The sequence below is a fragment of the Apiospora hydei genome (assembly GCF_038363865.1).
Source record: "Apiospora hydei strain CBS 114990 chromosome Unknown utg000003l_segment0_segment0, whole genome shotgun sequence".
NCBI lineage: Eukaryota > Fungi > Ascomycota > Sordariomycetes > Amphisphaeriales > Apiosporaceae > Apiospora > Apiospora hydei.
The window spans coordinates 2,113,311-2,137,563 of record NW_027117362.1 but is presented as its reverse complement, the minus strand read 5'-3'; the positions used below and the strand labels follow the sequence as shown (position 1 = coordinate 2,137,563).

Below are 24,253 nucleotides of genomic sequence, written 5' to 3'. Positions count from 1 at the left end.
ACGCCCCGGATAATCCATTCGAAATGTCGGGTAAGAGACAGAATAAATGCAATAAAGTATGCATGTTGCTAGCCGAGGCTGAGGCTGACGAGAGAAGGTCCTCCGCCAGCTTCCTCTCGATGGAGGTGACTCTGTACGAGCTTCTACCGGGAGGAGAAGAACATCAAATCAGGAACACGGAATTTGCATTGAGGAGACTCATAGGTGCATGTAAGTCGAGGTTAGTGGTGCTAACACGCTACAATGACCGGGGTAAGGAAGCCAGATTGGCTTGAGGTGGTTTCACTTATCACCGCGCTGCTTCAATGTCTTCGATGCCGCATGCCGGCTTGGGCAGTGTTTGTCGGGCACATCTGACTGTTTCTTTACCCCATCGACCCAATAGGTATATGGCGTGCAGGTAGGTGGGTTTCAGCGAATATCTGTAGATATCGTATCTACCTAATGAAGTTATAGACATAATGACCTGTTCGTTAGGTAACAAGAAACACCCGGGAGGCCAAAAAGCTGTGGTAGCATATCTACATGACCGGACATGCATGTCTCTTCTTCCCGAAACATTATGGTCCGGTTTCAATATGCTTTCGAATCCGGATCTTGCAGTCTTCACTGTGTTTGCTGTCCCAACTCTGCAATCAGGCGCGTGTTCGTCGATACGATTCGAATAAGTGAGTGTGTAAGTGCAAGTGCCTACTGGTCAGGTGTACATATTGAGGTTGCCTTCGGCTGTTGTGGGAGCGCCAAGAAAGCATCTATATCCGAATATCAGACTACCCCAGGTACGGATTTCCCAGGGACCGGAATTGGAAGGTATCACTGTACTACACCAACGTTGAAGTGCAAAGGGATGGGACTGCGACCGAGCTCGAACAAGCCAACTACACCTATGCCTAAAGGGTGCTCGAAACCTACCTGTAGGCATCTGGCAGATGCTCCCTTCATGACCTTTTCCTGTCCCGACATCTACGACGATCTTGGGCGAAGGGAGAGCTACAGTGAACTTCCAATGTCTACTGATGAGAGCGATGAGGAAATATGTAAAGCAGGTACGCTTTGACCATTCGTCGCTGACCTCTGTCCCTCTTGGTCTTTGCTGCCGGCAGTAACGGGAGTGGAAACGTGGAGACCTAAACCGCCAGGGGGTACAGGCGGCTCTTTACACGAATCCGCGAATATCACGCGTTAGATCATCGTGGGCCAGATTGGTTCGGTTCGAAACTGGAGATGACGAGTGCGCAATCTACAGCGAGGGAAAAGGTGGTGGACCACTAAAAAGGGGAGGTGGTTGGGTCAGGTGGACCGTAAGCCAACATGTCATCAGAATGTTTGAATTGAAGCCATAGTTCTACCTACCCATAGTATGCGATTTTTATGCACATGGGTATGGCATGTTCAGAGTTCATTGGCACCAGCACCAGATGGTTTTGCCAATCCATGTCCGAGCCTCTAATAACTTGTCAAAACCTTAATCAAATTCTCCGAAGAAGCCCGTCCTGTCCACCTTGTTGCTCTAGCAGCACCGCCACGTATGTGATAGCCGTGGCCTTAGGAAACCGAGCACGTAATAAGTCCCCCAGGGTTGTTTGGAAATGGCCCTTGCTATGAGGGGCCGGCCATTGCAGATATGTTTGTTTCGCTTCCTGGCCAACTTACAATATACCAGGGAAGGGGTTTTTATTTCCGTCCACTCCTCACCTTTCGATGCTATTTCGAAAAGGAGGGTGTTCATTAACCAACGGCGTGGGCCAGGCACCCAGGTACGGTACTACTCATTACCTAGGTATATATCTTAGATCTGCCAGGGATTGCGCAAGAATTCTGTTCAAGCTACGTATCATCTGTGGTACCGTAATACGCATCAGGCCCTGGTCGGCTCGTCATTTGTTCGGCTCAGGCTGGGGCCTGGAACTGTCGGCCGCCCAGAGGTTAAATGCACGAATGAAGAGGATGGACAAGTCGGTATAGGCGTATTTCGGTGTCAAGGAAGGACAGACGTCTTGGGACTGACTATGTGCATCGTCGGTGATTACGGACAGACGCAAAACCAGAGATCGTCGAGCGATCTGCCGGGTCATTCCAGAGACAGCTTGCTTCTTTTGCTTGATGAGGCTGGCGGGCTGGAGTCCTGGGGTGGAGCCCACTTATGGGAAACGGGTGTCGACGGGGCGCCGCATGCTCTAGGCCCCATTCGATATTCTTCTCATCAACCGACCTGGAATCCTTCAGGTTCCCAATCCAGACCCAATGAGCGTCTGCTGCTTGTTAAAGAATAGCTACTCGTATCTAACAACCTCACGTATCGTCCCGGTCTAATTCAAACCAATGCAGGCATAGGGACAGAAAGGGTACAAGTGCCAGGCGCGATGCAGGGGTCAAAGGAACGCTAGTCATTAAGCGAAAACAAGCGCCCCAGAAGTTGCAGAGTTGAAGGGGTCGGAGGTCTTGACTCAAAGAAAGCCGACCAAAGGCAGGAGTGGCAGGGTCGCGCTCCTGAAGATAGCGGGATGTGCATGCTGCTCCCAGGCTGTAAGATGCCATCTCAGAAGTACAATGATAGGAGTTGTGCTCTCGAGTATCTAGGGCATATGATGATATATCGGGGATAATAGGTAGACTCTTTAGGCATCCACACAGGTCGATGGAGTGTATTAGGTGGTGCGTACCGTGTGCATTCCATTTTGAGGAGCGCGAGGCAGGGAGCGCCAGGAGGCCGCGCTGCCAGCTGCCAAGAGGTGCCAGTGCCATCTGCGGCTTAGAAGCTGCGACCAAGGGTGGAAAAAAAAGTTGGCCTGGAGCTTCGTGTATAAGAATGGGCAAGACTTATTAGAGGACGCTGCCGCCCACTTCGCAAAAGTCATCAGACCTGCATCCCGCATTTTGCACGCCCCTGCCGAGCCCTCCAGTCTCCCTGCCATTTTTGTTCGGCCTCTTCCCCCCAGCCAGCCCAGGCCAGACAACCGACCGATAAAAAAAAACAGGACCCAACCTACCAAACGAGCGCAGAGACCATCGCCAACCCCAAAACAGCCAAATCAGTCAATCAGTAATAAGTCACCAGCCACTCATCGCATCGCATTACATCGCAAACCATCGCATTGCTTCAACTCGGATCTGGTCACACTAAAAAGTGAATCGCACGCACACCTTGCACGGCCATTGCATCGACTTTTTATTTTACTTTTTATATTCTTTCTATCAGTTACGGGTGCTGCGCATCAATCTTCACCACTTAATACCTTCACCCGTCCTGGAGAGGACTGCCTTGACCATCTAAGTGATCAACAGCTAGATCATCACTAGACCATCGCGGCATCTAATACGTCGGTTGACACAGCTTGTCTCCACCACAGCTGACAACTGATTCGCAGTTGCAAACCACCACACTTATTACAGGTTAGTCTCACATATACCCTTCACCACCACCACCACCACCACCCCAGCATCGCCCTCACTTTTGCACATCCCTTTAAATCTGCTCCTATCCCTTTGGCTCCCTTAAATCTACGCAGTCGTAAATGCAATTTGCGCAACGCCGTATCCGTGTTTCCTCATCTGGGCCTCTTACTGGCTCGCATGCATGGCGCGGCCTCTGAACCACCATCTTTGGTGTCGTAGAGTCTTTCGAGATCATTCCAGCGTTCACGAGCTTGAGCGTCGTGTGGATGAAGCCATTCGGATGATGCGACAGGGTCCGTGGAGGCATAACGCTTATTCCGTGTAATGCGGCCGTCCCGTGTTATTGGCGAACAAAGTGTCATGCCGTTCTACGGAGCTGCCAGACTATAGAGTAACCCAGAGAGATCATGGTCCCATTCAGAGCAACCTGGCTTAGCCAAAAAACTGCTTCATCTTGCATATTTGATGCCTAGTAGACCAGTCGCTGACTGGCTTGCAGCTTTTTCTTGCGAAATGAACCTCCCTTGGCTCTAGGCCCCAAAGCCTCGGTGTGAAAACAACGACAATGGCGTCAAGATTAGACCGCCTGGTAACTATCCTGGAGACAGGTAGCACCAAGCTCATCAAGGACACCGCTGTCAATCAATTAGCAGACTGGCAGAAACAGCACCCAGAGGAGTTGTTCAACCTCCTCTCTAGAGTGGTGCCCTATCTTCGCCACAAGGACTGGGATACAAGGGCCACAGCAGCCAAGGCTATTGGCAAGATCATTGAAAATGCCCCCGACTACGACCCCAACGAGGATGAAGACCCCTCGGCAGCCAAGAAGGAGGAGCCCTCTATCGAGAACGGGCATGTGAAGAAGGAAGAGGATCCCGCCGTGTCGCTGCCCACAGACGACTTCTTCAGACTGGAATCGTTGGATGTTGCCATGATATTAAGACATGGGCGGGACCTGCTTCGAACGGGTAGCGTCGATCTTGGATTGGCCAGTTTGGAACCGCATGCTCGGCTTGCACACCAGAAGAAGACCCTAATCGGCCGCATCGGATTGCTCGGCCGGAAATTCGAAGATGACGAGGTACCGATTGCCGTCGAGAAGTCAGCAAGCCCGCTGACACCGCAGGATCCCACGAACTCCAACGGCCTCGGCCGCCAGGATAGTATGAACGGTTCTAAGCCCGGCCAATCAACAGAAGAGTCCGGGCTGAGTGCTAGACAGCTGAACGTCCTCAAGAGGAAGCGCAAGAGAGACGCCCAGAAAGCGGCTCAAGGCAAAGGTGGCTTTGGCGATCTTTCTGTTCGCCGATCCTTCACTGCTGGGTCTGACGGACTTGAAGACCCTTCCATGCCTGATTCTGATTCCAAGAAGGACTCCAAACCGGATTATTTCTCTCTGGACCGGCCTGAAGGGGTCGATGAAGACTCCAAGGTCGTTTCCGAATTCAAAGGCCCGGTCCTGCCAATCAAGTCTGAGATTGAGACCGAGGATGAGTTGCAAGGAGCTGAATGGCCGTATGAGCGGCTTTGCGACTTTCTCAAAATAGACATCTTTGATGCTCAATGGGAAACACGACATGGCGCAGCTCTCGGCTTGAGAGAAATACTGAGAGTGCATGGTGCTGGTGCCGGCCGGCTCCGAGGAAAATCGCGAGCCAATAATGATGAACTCAACCGAAAATGGCTTGACGACATGGCTTGCCGTCTCTGCGGTGTCCTCATGCTCGACAGATTCACTGACTACGCCTCGGATACCTCTGTCGCCCCCATTCGTGAGACAATCGGCCAAACATTGGGTTCTTTCCTGAAACATCTCCCGCCTACATCCGTTTACAGCGTTTATAGGATATTGTACCGGATGGTAATGCAGGATGACTTGGGATTAGACCGACCAATGTGGTCCGTCTGCCATGGTGGTATGGTTGGCTTGCGCTACGTTGTAGCTGTCCGCAAAGATCTTCTCTTACAACACAACGATATGATCGATGGAGTTGTGCGTGCGGTCATGAAAGGGCTGGGCGACAACGACGACGATGTGCGATCTGTCAGTGCGGCGACCCTCATCCCGATGGCTCAGGAGTTCGTGAAAACGCGACCTGCAGCGCTGACTGATCTGATCAACATCGTATGGGAAAGCCTTTCCAGCCTCGGCGATGACCTTAGTGCAAGTACGGGAAAGATCATGGATCTACTGGCCACTCTTTGCGGCTTCCCCGAGGTTCTCGAAGCTATGAAGAACTCTGCTGAGCAGGATGAGGAGCGATCGTTCACCCTCCTCGTGCCCAGGCTGTATCCTTTCCTACGCCACACCATCACGTCTGTTCGTCTTGCTGTTCTCAAGGCGCTCGTGACTTTCGTCAATCTTGGCGAGGAGTCTCAAGGCTGGCTTGACGGACGAACACTTCGTCTCATTTTCCAGAACATTCTCGTGGAGAGAGATACAAGCACTCTCAACATGTCGATGGAGCTCTGGATGGCGTTGGTGAAGTGCTTGTCACAGAAACCAGAACGACTGGCAGAGGAGTTCTACCCGCATGTGGATGCGCTGATGCAGCTCACTTTACACCCTGTTGGCGTTTCCCGTCATCCAATTCCCATGAATGGTTCGCTCTTCCAAAAACCGTCTGGTGGCACTTATTATACGCCACCTACGCTTATCTCACAAGCGTCACGGAAAGGATCAGATGATGGCGAGCGGGCAGCGAAGAGGCGCCGGAAGTCTACAAAGGTTGAAGAAGCACCTGTCTCGACCCATTCGCATGATTTGGACGGCCATATGATGCAGGGCGATGTAGATCTGGTTGGCATGGACACGTTGATCCGGTCCAGAGTGTCAGCGGCCAAGGCCATGGGCTATATCATGTCTCAATCCCCTCTGGCGAATCTGGAGGCGTTCGATGCCACCTTGATACCAGGTTTTGCCTCGTCATACTCTTCAACTCAGATGGTGTCCTGCATCATCGTTGACGAATTCGCCAAACATAGCCCTCAAGCCAAACAGGAAGTTCGTTATGTAGAGCAACTGCAGAAGATGATCGAATCTGAGCGCCCGTCTCACTACCGGGACCTGGTCAGCTTCGTGCAGCGAACGCGCGCACAGTGCGTGCAGCTCATCAACCTCTTCAGAGACCACGGTAAGGTCTCGCAAGGCAAGCTTCCAACACTACCTGTAGTAGTGCAAGGCGAAGCTGAAGCGGGCCCCAACGCATTCTCCTTGGCAATGGCCGAGAAATGTGTCGGTGACGATTTTGATAAGCTGAGGAAGATAATGGCTCCTGCACAGCGTCTGATAACCACAACTGACCTGAATGAGGCACGGAGAACCACGACTTTTGCCATCGAAGAGGCTAAAGCGATCAAGGGAGGCCGCGATATCCGAATCAAGGCTGCCGCCGCTTGTGCCCTTATTGCAATGAAGGTGCTGCCTAAGAAGCCCAGCCCTCTCATTAAGGGTATCATGGATAGCATCAAATCGGAAGAGAACCAGCTACTGCAGTACCGCTCTGCTGAGACCATCTCACGCCTCGTGCAGCTCTTCACCGACAACGGACGCAGAGGACCTGCCGACAAAGTGGTCTCGAATCTGATCAAGTTTTCTTGTATGGAAGTGGCGGAAACCCCCGAGTTCCCCGTCCATGCCCACAAGAAGGACTGCATTTTGTCTATGCAGAAGGAGGAAGACCGTGTCGACCATGAAGATGCCGAGAAGTGGGCTAGAGAAGCCAGAGAAGCGCGCATCACGCGCCGCGGTGCGAAGGAGGCGCTTGAAGTTCTGGCACGGGCTTATGGTGCCCAAATCTTCGAGACGGTGCCAAGCCTGCAAAAGTACATGGAGCAACCGCTGGTGAGGGCCTTCTCCGGTGAACTGCCTGCAGAAGCAAAGGACCCCGAAGTCACATTCGGCCAAGAGATCGTCGATGCCATGTCAGTGATCAGAACGCTTGCACCCACTTTGGACGTGTCCCTGCATCCGTTCATCATGCAGCAAATGCCGCTCATCATCAAGGCTCTTCACTCGGAGCTCTCGGTCTACCGTTATATGGCAGCCAAGTGCATTGCAACTATATGCAGTGTGATAACCGTCGAAGGCATGACCGCCCTGGTCGAGAAGGTGCTACCATCCATCAACAACCCGGTGGATCTCCATTTCCGCCAGGGCGCCATCGAAGCTATCTATCATCTAATAGCAGTTATGGGTGACGGTATCCTGCCCTACGTCATCTTCCTTATTGTTCCTGTCCTGGGACGTATGAGCGACTCGGATAACGAGATCCGACTAATCTCTACGACTTCCTTCGCTACTTTGGTTAAGCTTGTACCTCTCGAGGCCGGCATCCCGGATCCTCCTGGCCTTTCAGAGGAACTCCTCAAGGGTAGGAATCGCGAACGGACATTCATCGCGCAACTTCTGGACCCTAAGAAAGTCGAATCCTTTACGATACCGGTTGCAATCAATGCCGAACTGCGCTCATACCAGCAAGACGGCGTCAACTGGCTGAACTTCTTAAACAAATACCACCTGCATGGCATTCTTTGCGATGATATGGGTCTTGGCAAAACCCTTCAGACAATCTGCATGGTATCTAGTGACCATTACAACCGAGCCGAGGAGTTCAAGAAGACAAATGCCCCAGATGTGCGGAGATTGCCCTCACTTATTGTCTGTCCTCCGACACTGTCTGGACACTGGCAGCAAGAGTTCAAGACTTTCGCACCTTTCTTGTCTGTGACCGCTTTCGTCGGCCCTCCCGCCGAACGCAGAGCAAAGGCATCGCAATTCAGCACCGCGGATATTGTCATTACTTCATATGAAGTGTGTCGTAACGACACCGAGTATCTGGAGAAGCAAAACTGGAACTACGTTGTGCTGGATGAGGGACATCTGATTAAGAACCCCAAGGCAAAGATCAGCATGGCTGTGAAGAAGCTCGCAAGTAATCATCGATTGATATTGACCGGTACCCCTATCCAGAACAATGTTCTCGAGCTCTGGTCACTCTTTGATTTCCTTATGCCAGGCTTCTTGGGGTCCGAGAAGGTCTTCCTGGATCGGTTTGCGAAACCCATTGCTGCAAGTCGCTTCAGCAAAGCATCGTCGAAGGAACAGGAAGCTGGTGCGTTGGCAATCGAGGCCCTCCACAAACAGGTTCTGCCGTTCTTGTTGCGCCGCCTCAAGGAAGAAGTCCTCAACGATCTGCCACCCAAGATCCTTCAGAATTACTATTGTGATCTTAGTGAGCTGCAAAAGAAGCTATTCGACGATTTCAACAAGCGACAAGGCAGGAAGATTACAGAACAAGCCGGCCGAGACGACAAGGAGGCCAAGCAACACATTTTCCAAGCGCTACAATACATGCGAAAACTCTGCAACTCGCCAGCGCTTGTGATGACACCGAGCAACAAGCTCTACGAGGATACGCAGCGTTTCCTTCTCAAACAAGGAACCAACATTGAAGACCCCCTCCATGCCCCCAAGCTCACGGCCCTGAAGGATCTTCTCGTCGATTGCGGTATTGGTATCGAGGGCACGGACGTCAACGATCCCCTATACCAACCCATCAAACCTCATCGAGCCTTGGTCTTTTGCCAGATGAAGGAGATGCTCGACATGGTCCAGAACACCGTCCTCAAGCGCATGCTCCCGTCCGTCTCGTTCCTTCGCCTTGACGGTTCCGTTGAGGCCAACAAGCGACAGGACATTGTGAACAAGTTCAACAGCGACCCCTCTTACGATGTTTTGCTGCTCACCACCAGCGTGGGCGGTCTGGGTCTCAACCTGACGGGTGCTGACACTGTCATCTTCGTCGAGCACGACTGGAACCCGCAAAGAGATCTTCAGGCCATGGATCGTGCTCACCGTATCGGACAAAAGAAGGTGGTCAACGTATACCGACTGATTACACGAGGTACTCTGGAGGAGAAGATCTTGAGGTAAGTTATCGCTCGCTTCCTATTGTCTAATTTCTTCAATCATTTACTAACTCTCCGTCTTCAACAGCTTGCAAGCCTTCAAGATTGATGTCGCCTCCACTGTCGTGAATCAGCAAAACGCAGGTCTCGGTACAATGGACACGGACCAAATTCTCGACCTGTTCAGTCTAGGAGACTCGGGACCCAACCTCATCACGGAGAAGGGACAAGGTGGCGGCTTGGAGGGCCGCGAGGAAGACATGGTCGACGTCGAAACGGGCGACGTGCGGGCTCCAGGCAAGAAGGCCTGGATGGACGATCTCGGTGAACTATGGGACAACCGACAGTACGAGGAGAGCTTCGACCTCGACGGGTTCATGAAGACGATGGGCTAGCGTGACACGAAGCAACGAGGAAGAATGTGGAGGCGTTTCCGGGATCATTTTCAAGGCAGTATTGTACAGGTATAATGTATTATACATATTACTTTTTCCCTTCGGTCCACTAGCCAGGCATAGCCATGGAGTTAGCGATGGCTCGTCGTCGATGCATCCTGGGGCTTCGATTCTATTAGGTAGTGGAAAACAGAAATGACGTGGGGCTATGATCTCCCTGAACTTCATCATCGATACTGCTGCTGCCTTTTTCTGTATACGCTCGATCGAACACGACTCTAGCTGTGTTTCCATGCGCCCATTCCCTTTTCTATACATACGCATAATCATTTCCGTCTCCGTGCCAATGATTCGATCAACTAAATCAAATGTCCTTGGTCCTACCTGTTGAAAGGACGACGACAGATAAAGTAATAAGCTTAAACAGGTTTCTGGTGATGAATTTCCCAAAGTCAACAAAGTAATCTCATTTCTATTGTGTGCCAACAACTCCCGCTGCCCTCTTTCTTCATGCTGCGCTGCTTCCAAACAAGATTATAGCCCGCTCTAAATTATATATAACGTCGCTATTCCCAGACAACCGCCCTGAAAAAGAGACCAAGTGGAAGAAGAACAAGAATGTACCACCCCTACACCACCTAATTCGCCTTCGTATGCATGTGTGTGCTCCCAACTCCTTGCAGACACCCTCCAACAAGAAATGCTAACACAAAACAAGTCGTGTTCGTATGGAAGAAAGTTGAATGGGGAGGTGAGGGAAGAGGCAGAGGGTAGACAGAATGCCCGGCTGTTCAAGTCTTCGTAATGTGTGTATGTATAAAAGTATATGAAAATAGATATATGCAGCACGCCGTATTGTATCGCCGGACGAGCTGGAAAGAAGAAGTTGCAATTGGTTTGTTGTAGAGACCAGAAGCAAACATTAATAAGTATGTATGTCGTGCATGCTTTTCCTGTCGCTGTGGGTCCCAAAGCACATTAAGTAGTTATTCTGTCTGTCGGCCGGGCTATCGACGAGGCGAACCAAATTCCGAGCCGCCTGACGGCTTCATCCTCCCGCTCCAAGTCATCTTCCTCTCACGGCCGACGGCCGGGATTTCAGCGGCCTCGATTTCGTCTTCCGCTTCTATATAGTCCCCTTCGTCTTCTTCTTGATGGGATATGTCGCCGCCGAAGCTCTGCATGTTGCTGCTGCTGGTGCTCGGACGCGTCTGCGTGGACGACGAGTCCCTCGCGTCCTTGAGCCGCGTGGTGAGCGCGTTGAATTTGCCCCGGAAGTAGCCCGGCCCGCTGGTGGCACCGCCGCCGCCCGTTGACCGACGCCGATCGGTCCTACCGTCGAAGACCTCGAGGGTCCCGCCGCTGGTGTTCGGGCGCAGGGTGGCGGTGCGCGCGCTCAGGGGCTCGATGCCACTGCTGATACTGGCCGCGTCATCGTCGAGGCCGAGACCCATGGGATCGCTGGGCGTTGGGGTGTCATCATGAGGAAGGTCGGGACGCGCCCTGTCCTCTGCTCGCTCCCGAGCTGCGACACGGCCGAGGAGGTGGTGGGCCGGTAGGAGTGCTGGCCCGACGACGCCACGCTCGAGCTCCGGCTGTTGCTCCTCTGTGGCACCGGGATGGAAGTGTTGCTGCCCTTCAGGCTCCGCGGTGGGCTGCGGGAGTAGTCCACCGGGCTCGTGCCGAACAAGCTCGACGAGTCATCGCTATTCTCGCCGCTGTTGCCGACCGCGGGCGTGGCCAGCAGGACACTGCTCGTGGCCAGATCGCGCAGTTTGGATTGCTGCTGATTGGTTGGCCGATGCCTGCTGAACTTGTTGCCAATGATGGCGCCCGTGTGCGAGATCAGGGCCTTGATCACGCGCGACTTGAAGTTCAGCGCCAGGTCCAGGTTCGACCACGTTTTGTTGCGGTACTCGATGGTAGGGAGGCGGAAGACGAAATCGTGTACGTCCTCGAGGTTTCGTTCGCCCTTGCCCTTGTATGAGAGGCAGAGCACCACCGACGGCAGCTTGATGTACGCAAACGTCATGTAGTTGGACGCACGATCCATCATTTTGCTGAGATCATCCGACGGCTTCTCCTCGGCAGCAGGGGCTTTGTTCCCGCCAATCTTGAAGCGCGTGCCTTTCCTGGTCTCGGTCTGAGAGGAGGCAAGAGAGGAAGCAAATGTTGGCGTTCGCATGATGCCGGGACGCTGTGGCGGGGTGGGATTGAGCGACTCAAACGAGGTCTTCTTGTTCAGAGTCTTGCCGCCAAACAAGCGGAAGACACTTCCCCCATCTCCGCCGTTGCCGTTGTTCACGCTGAGAGCCTTGGACTTCGGGGGACTGGCCTCCAGCGTGCGAGTGTCTGAATTCAACGTAGGCTTGAGACGGAGTTCTAATGAGCCGGCTCTTGTGTCGAACATCGGATCGACGTCCCCCCCGCGAAGACCCGGGTCGATTGGATCCAGACATCGAGTCATCCGCGGCATCATCGGCATCGTTGAGGTTCTGCTTGAGCAAGAATGGCGAGTCTGTCCTACCACTGCCACTGCCGCTGCCACTTGCATCATTGCCGTCTGCGTCTTGTCCCTCTCCATCCATATTGGGGAAGACGTAGTCAAAGAGCTTCTTGCCAACCTCCCTTTCAAGTTGAATCTTCATAGGGAACAGGTTCACCTCAAAGTGGTCCATGACAGGAATGCCGGCAATAGACTCCAGCATGTGCCAATACACGCGGATCATCTGCTGGTTCTGGAAATCTCCAATGTCGATCTTGTTGCTGTCGAAGTAAGGTGCGATCATCTCCGGGTATATGGCGTCAGGCAGAAGGTTCAGTCCGAGTATCTTGCCCACTTGGAACAGGTTGATGTGGGAACCATCCGAATTGTCCGTCCTGTCGTACTCCACGTCTCGAAGCTGTAACTCGACAAGCGGCTCATTGTTGTCGCGGATCAGATGCCACACAATCTCCCTGGCGGAAATGCTCCAGCGCAGGAGAGCATTGGACTGAGATGTGGTATCGTACTTCTGCTGCGAAGTAGTGATCGCCTTCATCATGAAGAACAATTCATCTTCGCAAGCAGTCAGATCACGCTCTAGGAGCAGCCGATCCTCCCAACCCTTCTTGTCCAGATATTTGGAGTGGATCTGGAAGTGCGCTTTGATATCCTCCAGTTGCCGAATGCGTTCCTGGAGCCTGATGACCATTTCTGGAGTTCCGCGTAGATCGCTGAAATCTGACGCGAGCATAATCTTCTCCAGCCGTTCGTTGCGAGTCTTCTCCAAAGGCTCGTTGTACATGAGCAGATCGAGTACTATGACATAGATGGCGTAGTATTGAGAAGAGTTACACAACGCTCGAGCTTGCGGGAACTCGACCCACAGGTTATCCAGTCTGGATTCGGTGTTTTCAGGGTCATCGTTATTGGCTCCTTCGCTGTTGACGTCCTCGTTGTACTTGAGACGGAGGGGGTTGTACTTGTCGTATCTCAACATGGCCGACGTCTTCTGCACAACACGTTTGAAGCCGAAGGGATCCGCCGAGAAATCGTGCATCACCTCCATGGGTACCCATGGCGGCCATGACGTGCCGGCAGGCGTGCCGTAAGTATTGCCGGAGTAAAGTGCAAGGAGCTGGGTTGAGAACCACTTCTGGTGCGTGACAAAGAACTGTGTGCTGTCCATGCCAACCAGGAAACGGCGCTGAACCAGACCACTGACCGTATCGAAAAGTCGAGCCTTCTCCATGACTTCGACAACCTTCAGTTCCATGCCCTTGCCGGTAAGCAGGACAACGTGCTTCTTGTTCTTCTCACTCTGGAGCTGGATTTGCGGGGCAATCAGGCGCACATGGTACGTGTTCTGAGGAGCAAAATCGTCGGAAATGCCGCTGGTGATATCCTCCATTGGGACATTTGGTGTGTTCCTATCGTCGTCATCATCGGCATTGACGAACTTCCGTCCATCCTGCAGAATCTGCTTGATGCGGTGCTCGATGTCTTCATTGGCATCCCGAGTTTGACCGCTCGGCTTTGAGTGTGTGCTGGCATCGTCCTTCTCGGAAGCAGCCCCGTTGCCGCCTGACTTGCCACCGCCACCCTTTGCCTTGACTTGCTCTTCAACGATATCCAGAATGAACTTGACAGCCGGGCGAGAAAGATAGTACACAAAACCGCGCCGCTGGCTTACTTGATGACTGTATCTAAGGATGATGTTGCGCAACAGATTGTTCCATTTCACTTGCGCATTATGAATGACGAATCTGTTGGTGAAGTCGCTCGCAAATTCAGCTCCTTTAGGACCCTTGAGCTCAGGCGCATCTGTATCGATATCGGCACCATAATTGCCTTGCGATTCCGCAGACCCTTCGCCCCTTGATTTGTCGGAGCCGTTGCCAGGCGTAACCACGGACATTTGTCGTAGCATATTCTCCAAGAAGGCCTTCTTCTCGTTAAGAACATCCGTATGCTGACTGAAAGTTTCGAATTCTTCTTTGAGCTGCGGGTCTTCATTGTTAGTGCGGATGAGGTTCAGCTCTTTCTCGCCAACAATCCGAATATTTTCTTCAATCTGGAGCGCAAGCTGATCCAGCCGTTCCCGGATGAGCTGAGACTGGACTCTTCTTGGATCGTCGTCGTGGCTCATGATGCACAAATGTGTCGGTTCGTCGCCAAACGGACTTGTCCTATCTGGGTCACCCTCAATCGTGCCCCCGATATCCGTTTGTCGGAAGTAGGTCACCCGAGGAGCAAATGCTAGAGGGAGGATCTTGGTGTCTGGATTGGCTTCTGAGGGCAAGATCCAGTCGAGCTCAACGAAATCATCCATATCTATCCAGCTGAAGTCATTATCTGGAATCGTGAAGTGGGACAGATCAGCCCCGTCTTCTTCGCCTTGTGCGATTATAGTCGAGATCGAGTTCTTCTTAATCGCCTCTGTGGTGGTGCCCTTAATACTAGCCGAGACAGCACGCACATCGGCCGAGATCAGGTCGAGTTGGGCGGCGTGTATCTTCATTCCCGTTGTTCGAGTCTGGGTCTTGCGGCCCCGGTCTCGTGTGTTGAACTCCTCTCGTCGTTGATGCATGTCTAGCATGAAGCTGTCGAATCGCACCTTGATACCAGTGGCCGAAACCGAGCTCTCGGTGTAGTCTTCAGCATCCTTGTGCTTGTATATGTGACTGAGGAAGAGCGGTGCTAGGAGAATGTTGTACTTGATCGTGGCCAGATGTCGTCCAAACTTTTTGCTGTTCTTCTCCCTACCTGGCCAAGGGAGCCCTGTCGGACGGGCAGTGACATGGGTCCACCGAATAGAGACCACCATGCAAAGAAGTGAGTGAAGAATCTAGGGGTGAGGTGCACCGTGTTGTAACTCCTCGAAACTTGGGATTCGCTTGAAGTCCAATCCCGATCCATCGGGGCTCGGATTGCAATGGACAGATGGATGTGTTGACTCCTGAAACCTCGGAAAGGATCATATGGTTCGTCGTCCTCGGTCTGTCCGTGCTGTGGCGCCTTCATCACAACCTCATAATGGGGTATAAAATCAAAGCTGCGTTTTCCGTCTTCTGATTCCTGCTCGAACATAAGACCGGCCATCCATTGTACCTTGCCAGATAGCTTCATGATGACCTTCTTGAAAGCAGCTCCTGATTTATAGCTGTCACTGCTGGACACACTGTCGTTCTCTCCGCTCATCCGGTCGGCTTCTCGGACTTGGTGACTATAGTCTGGGATAGCCAAGACGTATTCACCGCTGTCCACGGTCAAAAACCGCTTGGGATCATCGTCTGAGTGGACGTTCCAGCGAACATCATTTCGCCAGCACATCAACAGACCAGCGCCATTGCCTGTGACCTGATAGGGATCTCTCGTACCTTTCAGGGCAAGGTGGACGTCACCGTCACCCTTCCACGCTACACGGACTCGCGAGTGGAAGTTTAGTCGGATCTTATCCCAGAAGCCTACTTTTTTCTCCTCCTAGATCTAGTGGTGGTTTGGTAAAGGACTCAATAACCATCATCATGTCTTGGATGGCGTGTTGGTACGAGGGGCCCCAAGTGATGCGGGTTGGGTACGCCGTGTTTATGTCAACATGCATATCAGAGTAAGATTTGACTGGACCGATCGTGCGGCGCACATCGATGGCGAAGCTTCCATTAGAAGCCTGACCTGTCGCTTGAGCCGAGGGAGGAGTGATTTCGACCTTAATCCGCCTAGTGCACTCGCTGCCGCGGAATTCTTCTGCAATGACGAAGTCGGTTCTCAGAGATAGTGCCGGTAAGCGTGAGGATTGGCCAGCCTTGATGGCCGGTACATGAAGCAGGGGCAGTGGGTAGTCCCGAAGACTCATCTTCACCTCGCCCATACTAACGTGGATGCTCATTGGAACGAGGAGTGAGTAAGTCATGTCCTTAGGCATACCCTTGCCGACTTTATGGAGGAAGTCGGGCAGCTGGTGGAGCGGGAAGGATGGTTTATCGATCATGACATGCAAGTCGGTAATAACAGCGCTCATTAGTGCCGGCCTTTGCGGCACGTCGAGGATCCTCTCATTGTCTTCTACGTCGTCGGGCATGTTATCAGCTCCCCAGAAGAGACCCCGTAGTTCTCTCATGCCAGCCTTGGCCATGGCGTAATGACGATCGATTCGCTTTCTCCAGCTTTGGGCGTTATGTTCATTCAGTCGGTGCCTCGCTTCTTGGATCGAGACATGAGCATTTCCACTAAAGCCACGAATGGCGTCGGGATCGTAACGAGGTGTCCGGTGGCGAGCATTGTCGCCGCCGTCAGACCTCCCATCCACCGAACGAGGGCGGGTATCCTCACTTTTGCTGCGGTTCTGGGTACTCGGGTTTGCTGTTCGCCCCCGTGCCATAGCTGAGCGATTTCGGGTGCGGCCAGAGGATCCCTTGCGAGATTCTTCCTCTTGAATCTTCTTTACCTTGACGCGATAGGCCTCTTCACGAGCAAGGCGTTGCATTTGCTCTACACGCCCTGCCCTATAGATCATGCCTAGTTTCCACTCGAAGGCGCCATCTTCGAGCTCAAAAGCAGGGTTCTCGTCCTGAGCGAGACCTTGGGTACGTTCTTGGGCCCCTCCGGCTCCTTCTCCAGGATATACTCATTAGTACCTGTCTTGAACCTGTGATGCAGCTGCTGCGTTGCTTTGACCACATTCAAGATATTGTCGGAGATCTTATGAATGATCATCTCATGTGGGACAGCAAGCCGCATGGCTTCGGTGACAATATCAAACATCTTGTCGTCATGCCAGCCTCCATAAGCTGATACTCGACGCGACTCTCTGTAGTCTATCCGTGCAGATTTGATACTGGCTATTCGAGCCCAGACACCGCGCATCCGCGGTGCTTCTGCGTAGAAGCGTATGAGTTTTGCGTAGAAGAAAGGAGAAGACCATCGGTGTCGACCGGCCTCCATATTGTATATTTGGAGCATGGCTGGCGGGTCCGCGGGCAAGTCAGCCTTTATTTGGATCAAAGAGGCCTTGACGTCGACTGTCACCAATTCTTTGACGAAGCGAGGAGATGAACCATCCATTTGATCAGTACTCGGTGAGTCTGGAGACTTGATTGGCGGCGAAAGCAGCGCTACCGATGTATGCGGTGTATGTTGTTGCTTTGCTCTCGAGTCCCTCTTGTCTGTCTTGGTTGGCATGAATGCTTTACTCAAAACCATTACCGCAACGCCGACCGAATAGTATCTGTAAAGGAGTATTGGATCAAAAGGGTCCGCAAATGAGAGTGTACGTGCAGGATCGGCCCCTGCTTGTCACTGGTGGTTGACAGCGACACCTCAAAACGAGGCATGTGTATAAAGGGGTCCACCTCCCATTTCTCAGCATTATCAATGATGAAAGCCTCCATTCCTCGGATATTGAGCGTAAATTTACGGCCATCTCCATCAGTGTGGTGTTCTGGTAGCTTCTTGCGAGGAGACGTGGGAGACTGTATTGAGTTCAAAATCTCTGGGTCGGGTACTACCGCCCGGCTGGCCGCACGCCTCCTTGAGGCTGGTCGTCTTTGAAGCTGCGCATCCAGACGCTGGGCCCTGTATTCGGTCGACCAGGAGTCGAATTGCAGTGCTACTCCCCGAGTATTAGTAGGGAAGTCCTCGTCAATGCCAGCGACCTCGACACTGAGGTCATCAACTCCTATCTGGAAGTGAAGGAGCCATTGCGGCAGTGCACGAATGCCACCAGGAGACCCTGGCGGTTTCGAGCTACTACGCTTGTCGGGCTCAACATCAAGCCGCAGTTGACGAATGATCTGGCGAACGCCATCAGTAATCTCAGGGCGGATCATACGGACGGCCAGAGATTGTACGTGACCAGTGGCCATCACGTGAACATCTGGGTTGGCTCAAGAGTGACCTTGAGATCGAAGAACTCGGTATCAACCAGGTCGAACCGATTGCCCTGAGTGGTTTGGTAATAGAGGTGGTGCGTTTGGAGACGCATTTGTGAGACCAGCGAGTAGTGTTGATCCTCGACAGCGGAGTGGAATGACTCAAGATCTAACGAGATGGAGGATATCGAGGAAATAATAAGATCGAAATCGTCAGGATCATCTGTGGTCTGCACAGGAGGCAAAGCAACGCGTATAACAGGCTCATGCATCGTGAACTTGACATTTGCTTTTGGCAACAGGCGCGAAAATCAACATGTGACGCTTTTGGGTTTTCGACTTTGGTGCTTTCGCTTTGGGCCGGAGCAGAGCCAAGAGGACCGGAAGATGCTTCGGGTCCAAGTCGACAGATGGCGATGTTACCACCGAGTTTGCGAACAGAATATTGGCGTTTTTCTCTTCGGCACTGCCTTCATCCGTGAGCTCTACAGTCTTGGATGGTAATGTGGTTTTGACCGTCGTGGTGGCCATGGGAATGTAGAGTATCCTTTCCGGTTTTCCTTGCCCGTCATCAAGGCCCAAGGAGATGGACAGAGCTGCCAGAAGGGCCTCGTGTGCGATATCCTTGGACGGGAAGTACATCCGGTGTGCTGGGGACTTGGGATCCAAGCGGTGCAAATCCACGCCCACCTCTTTCATCGAGGCATTCATGACTAAAGGACACCCTGACGTCTTGACGGTTTCGATCTTTTTGGTGAGACCGACCAAGCTGACGGCAAACTGGACCTCTTTAATGCCCCGAAGAATGGAGCTCACGAATTCCTTGGAATCCGTAACGGCCTGCATGATGTCTTGGTCCGTACTTCCTGGTTGGTCGATTTCCTGGATAACTTTGTCCACTGCCACAGACTCCACGGTTTGATAATCTTTCGAATAAATCCCGCTTCAGCCTTTGGAAGCGCTCGGATGCGACCAGTACATCATCGTACGGAATGTGTACGCGGCCCAATTTGAGCGCGATGGCAGCATCGCGCAGACCGTCCAGGTTTTCGTAGAGGAACCCGTGGATGTTAAGTACAGCGTTGTCGAGGATCTCAGAGGCCTCTCCTCCTTTAGCCGTGAATAGGACACTCCGCAGGGTGAAAATCCACTCGGCCTGTTGCTTCTGGCGGTTGCTGCCCGTCCTGCTCTGGAAGAAAAACCGCGCCCTGTCCACCATCTTACGGCGGGTATCCACGGCGACGGTGAAACTGCCACATTGTATACTGCCCACGTCCAGCACGTTGATGGCCGAATCGGTGGCAACAACGTCGACCATGCGAAGCCAGTGTATGTTCCTGTGTAGCTTCTTGATCTTCTCTTTCATGCGCGTCAACTGCTTCCAAGTCTCGCTGCGCGCTGCTGCGCCAAAGGTTGCCCGACGGGGCAGCGCGTTCTTCACCGGTGGCGGCTTGGCCCGAGGGGCAGCTGCTTTTTCGCCGTCGCCGTCGTCGGTGTCGGTTTCCGAGTCCTTGTGGCCCTCCAGCTCTTTAATGTCCACGGTGACGACGAGTTCGCTCACGACGATGCTGAGCCAGGTGGGCTGGGAGAAGGTCGGTCGGTGGACGTTGAGGCCGAGCCCCCTGATCTCGATCTTGATGCCATCTTTAGGGGTGTAGGCGAGGCGTCGTAGGGAGAAGTAGCCTATGCGCTGGATCGAGATGCCCGTGACAATTCGCAAGACGGCGAAGAGCACAAAAGAGGCAATGTAGAGGAGGACAAGGACTCCGAAGATGAAGGTCGGGTTGAGTAGAGCCATGGCGGCAACTGCACTGCACTGCACCCCTTCTCCTTCTTCTCGTCGGCCGGGGCCCCCTTCCCTTTATTTTGCCTGCTATTCAGAGGACAGGTTGAGCATAGGCCATGGACGACCGGTTCGATCCGCGCTGACGTCGTTGTTCCTCGAGCTTTGGGTTTCCCTCATGATCCCACCGATTTCGTTCCTTGCGGCGCTTTAATTATGTCAGCATCTGCCGAGCCGTCGATCGATATCGTGTCGGGTCGAGCTTCGCGGGCGGTATCGATGTAGTGTCCGGACAGGCAAGCATACAGCTCCGAGGACGTGGTCCGGAAAGGTTAAAATCAACCAATATAGCGCGTCCAGCAAGATGCCAAGGGATTTTGTAGGTACGGTTAATGGTGCAAGTAACCCCCAGGGTCGTGAAAGGAGATTGCCCGGGGAAGCCCTTGAAGGACAGTGTTAGCGTGAGATGCACGTCACTGCCAATCTATCTATCTGCAAGCGTTTAACCTCGAAAGTGGAGGGGCCGGCGGCGGCTCTTCAATCGTTAATCAATAAATCTGCTCAAATGACGCGATCCACTGTACATGTAGTTTTCAGGGAAATGGTCCTCTGTAAAATCGATATATGCGATCAGGAGGTAATTGCAAGTATATCAGTTTGCTCGTAAAGAGGGCGCGCCTCAGTGGCCGTCAAAGACTACCCCTTTGCTACTGGCATTTGAACCCATTTGAACCCATTGTTCATTGACATGGAAGCTGAGTGGGTGAGGTGCTATGTTACGGAGTCCAGCAGTGGCTAATAATAAGCCATGGCTCCAGCTGCCCCCCTATAACTCCCTATTTCGAGTCCAGCAAGTGGCTGCGTAAAGGGAACTAGACACGTAAGAAAGGAAGAAATTGATCTATTGGGATCGGCTTCTCTCGGTGCGTCAACGAGTTGCCCGTTTTGACGTGCTTGCTTCCTCCTCGAGGCTAATAAGCCACGAGTATGCAGGCAAAGTACCCGAGTGCATCACCCAACCTGTCAATCCGGTTGTCTTGGCTCAACGCTTCCTTCCGGTGTTGGGTAATCGGGAAATCGGAGTTAACGTCAACCAGCATTGGTGGGTCAGGATGAATGTCAGGGGTTACCTAGGAGCACTCCTGGCAGTCCACTATTAAACATCCTGGATCTCACTGGCATCCATCTGAGCTACATGTACTCAGTATTGCAATCAATTCGGTGATATATATTAAAAGGTAGCATTGCCCATCGATCTCAAAAAGGGACTTTCAGAATCCGATATAAACCATCAATCCATCTCAAGTCCGGGTATTCCTTCCTGCCATGTTGCCCAACGCCGAACAAAAAACCCATCCATGTACAATGCACTAATACGCTGCATCTCCAAACTCTATGTGTGCTTGAGCTCTAGTTGTCTAATCCCCTTCTGGCTTCTCCGTCACCCGGCCGGTTGGTAGGCTTTCAAAGTTTAGATCTCACCACCTCTAGTCGGAATTTAATATCCTTCAGCGCTTTCGTCACTGGCTTCCAATCGTCAAACTGCTTGAGAAGATCCGCCGTTTCGGCCGATAGCTCCGTCTTTACAATGTCCTCTTCCAACAGCCCCCGCATGATCCAAGGCAGAACGTAGGGGTTGGGGTTGGTAAGACCTGTGTGTTTCTTGATATTGCAGTAGACGTTCTTGACGACTGTCGTTTCCAATGCGTGTGACACGGACAAGTCGTATATCGACTCGTCGTCATAAAGACGGGAGTGCCCCTCGCCAGAGTATAGACTACCGGCCAACGCAACGGATAGTTCACGAATGAGCCCTTGGTCAGAAATGCCCAGGTTGCGAAGCTTGAGCGCAAATCCCACCAGGTGGGCTATGAAGTCCGGTGCATGGAGTCGTCCATCAATAAAAACAGCACGGTATATGTATGGATGTGATGCAGGCGAATAAACGGCCGACTCCATCGGGACCAACTGATCATCAATCGAGCCGACGTAGGTAATTCGCGTTCCGCGCTCAAGTATAATCCGGAGGAGCGCTCAAAGCGTTTGCTGATTTCGCTTTCCGGGTCACTAAACTGCCAGAGCTCGGCAGCCGAGCCCATGATCATCCCCATGCTGGATTTGTAGTCGGGGAACGGTCCCAAGCATACACCTGCCATGGCACAAATCCCAATCCTTGCTGTCGTGACGATGCCTAGCTCAAAAGTTTGGCAGCAAGCATAACCCCGACAGGCACTCCCTGTGAGTGGCAAGCCAGCAAGATGAAGTCGGCACTTCGGATATGGTCGATCCAATTAAGCAAGAGTGTCCACAGGTTGTCCACTCTATCGCCGATCTTGCCGTCGCCTTCGAGGGCTACCTTCTCAATCTCACAATCTGCACATCCGTGGCTATCCGTCCATCGTCTGATCGCATCAGCAGCGTGGTTAGCGAATCGAAGCGAGGTCCCGGTTGGTTGACCAATCATAGGTCTAAGGAAGGCAGCCGGAAAGAGCCCATGGACCCCGATCGCCATAGCCTTCTTAATCCGAGGGGGCTCCTTGACAAGGTAAACGTGACGGGGAGGAGGCTGTTGCGTTCTAAGCAGAAGCTGGGTGATTTGCTTCAAAATGGACGGATTCTGTTGCATTTGATATGTATGCCGAAATGCCGGGAGTAAGAGGTTTGGCGGCGCCACTGACTGGACGGATGTAGGTGTTTCTGGCTTAGCAGGAACAAGCTTGTTGGTAGGGGTCTCTGGCCTAGCCGGTCCGGTCTCTTCTACGCCGATGGCCTCGGGGCGAGCCCTTTTGCGAGCCTTTGATTGTGTCTTTTAGGACCCTGTTTCAACGGTTGTTCCTTTGGTTTCGCGGTGTCGCCAACGTCCACACCAGCCGAGCGCTGAGGACTTGATTCAGAACCATCGCCCATGACGGCCAGTTCTCCTTGTTCCTGTGAAGTAACTGTTTTCCCATTGGCCTTGGAACCCGTATCCCGAGACCAGAAAGCCCAAGTAGATCCAGCAGCAGGCGATGTGACATGGTCTGTTGACGTTGGAGGCGCCTCATCCGTGACTGTGACTTCAACTTCCTTCTTATTTGGATCTTCAGATTGCGTTGGATTCGTTTTGCTGGGTTCGTTATTTGTAATGACCGAGGTACCTAACCATCCACCAAACCATGAGTTCGTTGGTCTGATCTGGTTCGGGGTAGCAGGTTCTGTCTGCGATATCTCATCCTGAGGTGGCATTGTGGTTTCTTGTTGGGTTACCGTCGCCGGAACCTGGGTCGGTGCAGGTGTCTTGTTCGTCTCTTCATTGTTTGTTTGAGCATTCCCCTGTGTAATAACATATCCACCTAACCAACCGAGCCATCCAGAAGACGTCGCTGGTTGCTCTGAAGGTGCAGCAACTGTTGGTGATAGTGATGCTTCTGGTGCCCCCTGACTTGGTTCTTGGGTAGCCGCATTCTCAGTTTCCCCCTCCCTGACCGTAGACGCCGTGCTTTCTGTTCCGCTTTTCTTCGTGTCGTTTCCGTTGGGCTGCGATTCGCTATCGGTTGTTTTGGTAAGTGTCTTGATAGACTGTCTGTCGGAGTCTCCGGATGTATCCGAGGACTTCTTCGTATCGTATCGACTGAAGTCGGCTGGCGCGCCTTTCACAGTACCACCCATGATGGACTCTCGTGCCACATGGGTTACTGGTGCGGATTTTCTCCCTAGCGAACCATACCAGCTCTGGCTCTTCCGTGGCTGTTTGATAGATGTTAGGGTTGGATTTCGGGGGGGCTGGCGGATCATCCGTCGCCTCTCGTTGCATTTGCGAAGGCTGGGATGCGTCCTGGGACGAAGACGATGCTGCAGTTGTCGAAGACAATGTCGATGACGCCGTCGAAGCTGTAGGGTCGTTGGGTTGCGAGGAACTTCTGTCGCGCCTGGTACTACCAGTAAGCCGGGATACAAGTGAGACGGGCAGACTGGTTGTGTTAGCAGCGGTTGACTCCGGGGGATTTGGTCGCGGACGCTTTCGTGAAGCCATGACGACGATTTATTAATCAGGTTACAGTATCATTGGGTACAGGATCATTGGGGACATCTGGAAGGCGGGAGACTGGTTTGGTAATGAATGATATTACTTCATAGGAGACCGATGGTGGTTGTTGAGTTCGGTTAGATAAACTCTCAGGGTAAATAGGTGCCTTGCTGCATCCCCGATCACCAACGTCACCGGGTGTTTGAGTGGAGGCCGCGAACGCCACGCTGCGCGCTACAGCGATCCATGCGCTTTTATCAGCTGAAGAGGGGCAGCAAGAGTCAAGTCGTTTGTTACTGGACGCCCAAAGCTGGGCCGCTACAGGCCGTGAGCTTCTTTGAGACAAAATGACAGGGGCCCTTTCTTCAGTGATTCCCAGTACCTAGGTACTTGGAATTATCTTATCGCGCC

At 52.7% G+C, this 24,253-nt stretch overlaps 4 protein-coding genes across 4 annotated transcripts; 1 reads left to right on the top strand and 3 right to left on the bottom strand.

Moving 5' to 3' along the window:
* Window positions 1–3,961: 3,961 nt before the first annotated feature.
* Window positions 3,962–9,701, top strand: PG997_002474 (uncharacterized protein; the record flags this gene model as incomplete). The annotated part of the gene is made up of 2 exons (XM_066806789.1): window positions 3,962–9,327; window positions 9,395–9,701. The coding sequence occupies 2 exons, from the start codon at window positions 3,962–3,964 to the stop codon at window positions 9,699–9,701; spliced, it is 5,673 nt and encodes a 1,890-aa protein (XP_066674085.1).
* A 1,007-nt stretch (window positions 9,702–10,708) lies between these two features.
* On the bottom strand, window positions 10,709–19,851 carry PG997_002473 (uncharacterized protein; the record flags this gene model as incomplete). Its single annotated transcript, XM_066806788.1, has 9 exons — window positions 10,709–11,356; window positions 11,431–12,053; window positions 12,121–14,899; window positions 14,950–15,602; window positions 15,655–16,764; window positions 16,821–17,352; window positions 17,535–18,058; window positions 18,338–18,935; window positions 19,033–19,851. 9 exons carry the CDS (start codon window positions 19,849–19,851, stop codon window positions 10,709–10,711), a joined length of 8,286 nt encoding a protein of 2,761 aa, XP_066674084.1.
* A 1,449-nt stretch (window positions 19,852–21,300) lies between these two features.
* PG997_002472 (uncharacterized protein) lies at window positions 21,301–21,947 on the bottom strand (the record flags this gene model as incomplete). Its single annotated transcript, XM_066806787.1, has 2 exons — window positions 21,301–21,704; window positions 21,806–21,947. 2 exons carry the CDS (start codon window positions 21,945–21,947, stop codon window positions 21,301–21,303), a joined length of 546 nt encoding a protein of 181 aa, XP_066674083.1.
* Window positions 21,948–22,027: 80 nt separating this feature from the next.
* On the bottom strand, window positions 22,028–23,848 carry PG997_002471 (uncharacterized protein; the record flags this gene model as incomplete). The annotated part of the gene is made up of 3 exons (XM_066806786.1): window positions 22,028–22,630; window positions 22,696–23,490; window positions 23,543–23,848. 3 exons carry the CDS (start codon window positions 23,846–23,848, stop codon window positions 22,028–22,030), a joined length of 1,704 nt encoding a protein of 567 aa, XP_066674082.1.
* Between the last annotated feature and the right edge of the window lie 405 nt (window positions 23,849–24,253).